The sequence below is a fragment of the Bipolaris zeicola genome (assembly GCF_000523435.1).
Source record: "Bipolaris zeicola 26-R-13 unplaced genomic scaffold scaffold_669, whole genome shotgun sequence".
NCBI lineage: Eukaryota > Fungi > Ascomycota > Dothideomycetes > Pleosporales > Pleosporaceae > Bipolaris > Bipolaris zeicola.
The window spans coordinates 1-2296 of record NW_006912718.1 but is presented as its reverse complement, the minus strand read 5'-3'; the positions used below and the strand labels follow the sequence as shown (position 1 = coordinate 2296).

Below are 2296 nucleotides of genomic sequence, written 5' to 3'. Positions count from 1 at the left end.
GCCCGTGCGGAGCACGGGCAATTTCATTGAAATTCTGCTACAGCAGCCGTTGGGCCCGAGTATACAAGAAGCAAGTTTAGATACAACGTTGTTTGTCAGTGGGCAACCACGTAACTACACATGGTTCTTCTCGGCTTACACATTTACTATATTGAACTTAAAGCTTTGCCTCTTAGCTGCTAGGGTGAGGGCGTCTAGATTTGCTCCAAATTCTTCTGGTAGATATGCTCTACTTTACTATCGTGGATAATAAAACAGGAGTCTAGAGTGGAGCTTTTGTCTACTGGTTGGGGGACTAACAAATGCTTGGTAGGGGACTTACCTAGTCGCTGAGTAGTCGTTGTTGCTTGTTAGGACAATCTAGGGCTTTTGAATGCAATAATGTCAATGTTCAGCTCGATCGCTAGTTTCAGCGTCAGTACTAGGTAGACTACGGTTAATTTCACTGAAGATCCACTTCAGCAGCAGTTGGTGCCGAGTATAGCACTCAAAAATCGAATATAGGGAGCTCTGACAACTCCACTCGAGTGTGGAGCTAGAAGATGTGTCTCTATTTATTAAGTGAAACTTCCTAATAACTATATCAGGAAAAATAATGACCGGATATATTTGGTAGCCTAGTAAGCAATATAGAAGTTTACTCAATAAACAATTCCTTGTCGCTGCTTGTGATAAGCAAGAGCGGTCATATCCTCATAAAGCGGAACCCCATCAACAAACTTTTCAAACGGACCGACACTAGCACCTCTAGCTGCTTTTAGGAAGAATGCAACTGAATGTCGTGCTGGTAGCATCTCTCCCTTTTTCTGTTTTACGTGACTTGGAGTGGTGACTTGATGTAGACCGGCCTTAATAATCCCGTTGGTCCATCGCTCTAGACAATCGCCAGCATTGACGACCAACTCACTTGGATGGTTCCGCATTACGGGCAAGAACTCACCCGGCTGATTTGGATCTTGAATTTCGAGACCTCCATTGTCATCTTGTGCCAGTAGTGTTATGAGGCCAAAGTCTGTATGTGGCCAGATACGACGGGTTGTACCGATCTCTAGTGTGTCGGTGGAAATAGCTGGGTAGTGGTTGAGCCGCAGCTCGCTGGCATGCCCTGCACATTTCTTAACAAAGGAGCCCTGAGGCATATCGAATGCAAACTCCAGTGCGCCCAGAAGATCGAGAGCGATTTGATATGATTTGTCAAAATAAGCTGTTACCCATGTTTCGAAGCCCGGAATATCTACCTCTGAGGGCCATTGGTTTGGAAATTGCGTATCGCAGGATGGGCCGATGTCGAAGTGTTCCTATTACATACGCATTATTCACACATCCTACAGTCTTAGAGAAAACGTTGACACCTACCTTAGCATCATGTAGGTTCTTATGGCTACATCGGGTAAGGTTGGTTTTACCTGCTGGATTCAATGTGCTAGTCTTCTCTATACCAACGCCGCTCCATCCTCTCTGAGGATTGTCATTTGGAAAATTCATGATCTTTTCCTTCTGCTCTTTTCCGAGAGCAAAAAATCGTTTATTCTAATTAGATTAGTTACTCATTCAGGGTGTGGTGATAGGATTGCTTACCCAGTTGAACAGTTGATTAATATCATCATCTGAAAAGCCATGGTTGACTAACTTCACAAATCCATGTTCTCGGAGTCCTTCTTTCAAAGATTGTGCGAATTGCTGACGCTCCATTATAGAACCATTGCAGAAAGTATTCAGATCTAGTGTTTTGAGAAAAGCCATTTTGTACGATGCGTATGTAATGTATTCGCTTTTTTATTATGTACGGAGGTGATGTACATATATTAGCCCGGTGATACAATTATCGTTTAGTTTCTTAAGCATAGTCAAGCAAGTGGGGCCCAAGACCCGGAGTGTTCCCCCTCTGTTTGTTTGTAGAGATGCGTTAGGGGATCATCAGCAGGGGTACTGTGCAATACCCCCATGTACTACGTACTGCGTAGGTAGATTCTTCTTCAAAGGATTCACTTCCCCCATATCAGCGCTCCCCGCTCAACAGCCGAGCAACAGCCGCACAATCTAGCCGCCGCACTGTGTTCTCCGCTCTGTACCTTAATGCAGGCTATACAGTCCATTCCTGTATGACGAAAACCCCTGTGTATCGAATACGACTAGTTAGATTGCAGGAGTTAGCGTAGTTTACAAGCGAGTGACACGGGGTCTTGCCGCCTCTTGGCTANTAGATAGTATCCGGGCTTGCGCGGCTGTCCAAGTGTCAAGAGAATCGTAGCGATTACGGCAACTGCACGCCAAGGGACCCAGCGGTTCACATGCA

At 45.2% G+C, this 2296-nt stretch overlaps 1 protein-coding gene across 1 annotated transcript; it reads right to left on the bottom strand.

Annotated features, from left to right (window-relative positions):
* Positions 1-641: 641 nt before the first annotated feature.
* On the bottom strand, positions 642-1743 carry COCCADRAFT_10506 (uncharacterized protein; the record flags this gene model as incomplete). Its single annotated transcript, XM_007720810.1, has 3 exons — positions 642-1298; positions 1357-1530; positions 1579-1743. The coding sequence occupies 3 exons, from the start codon at positions 1741-1743 to the stop codon at positions 642-644; spliced, it is 996 nt and encodes a 331-aa protein (XP_007719000.1).
* Positions 1744-2296: the final 553 nt, after the last annotated feature.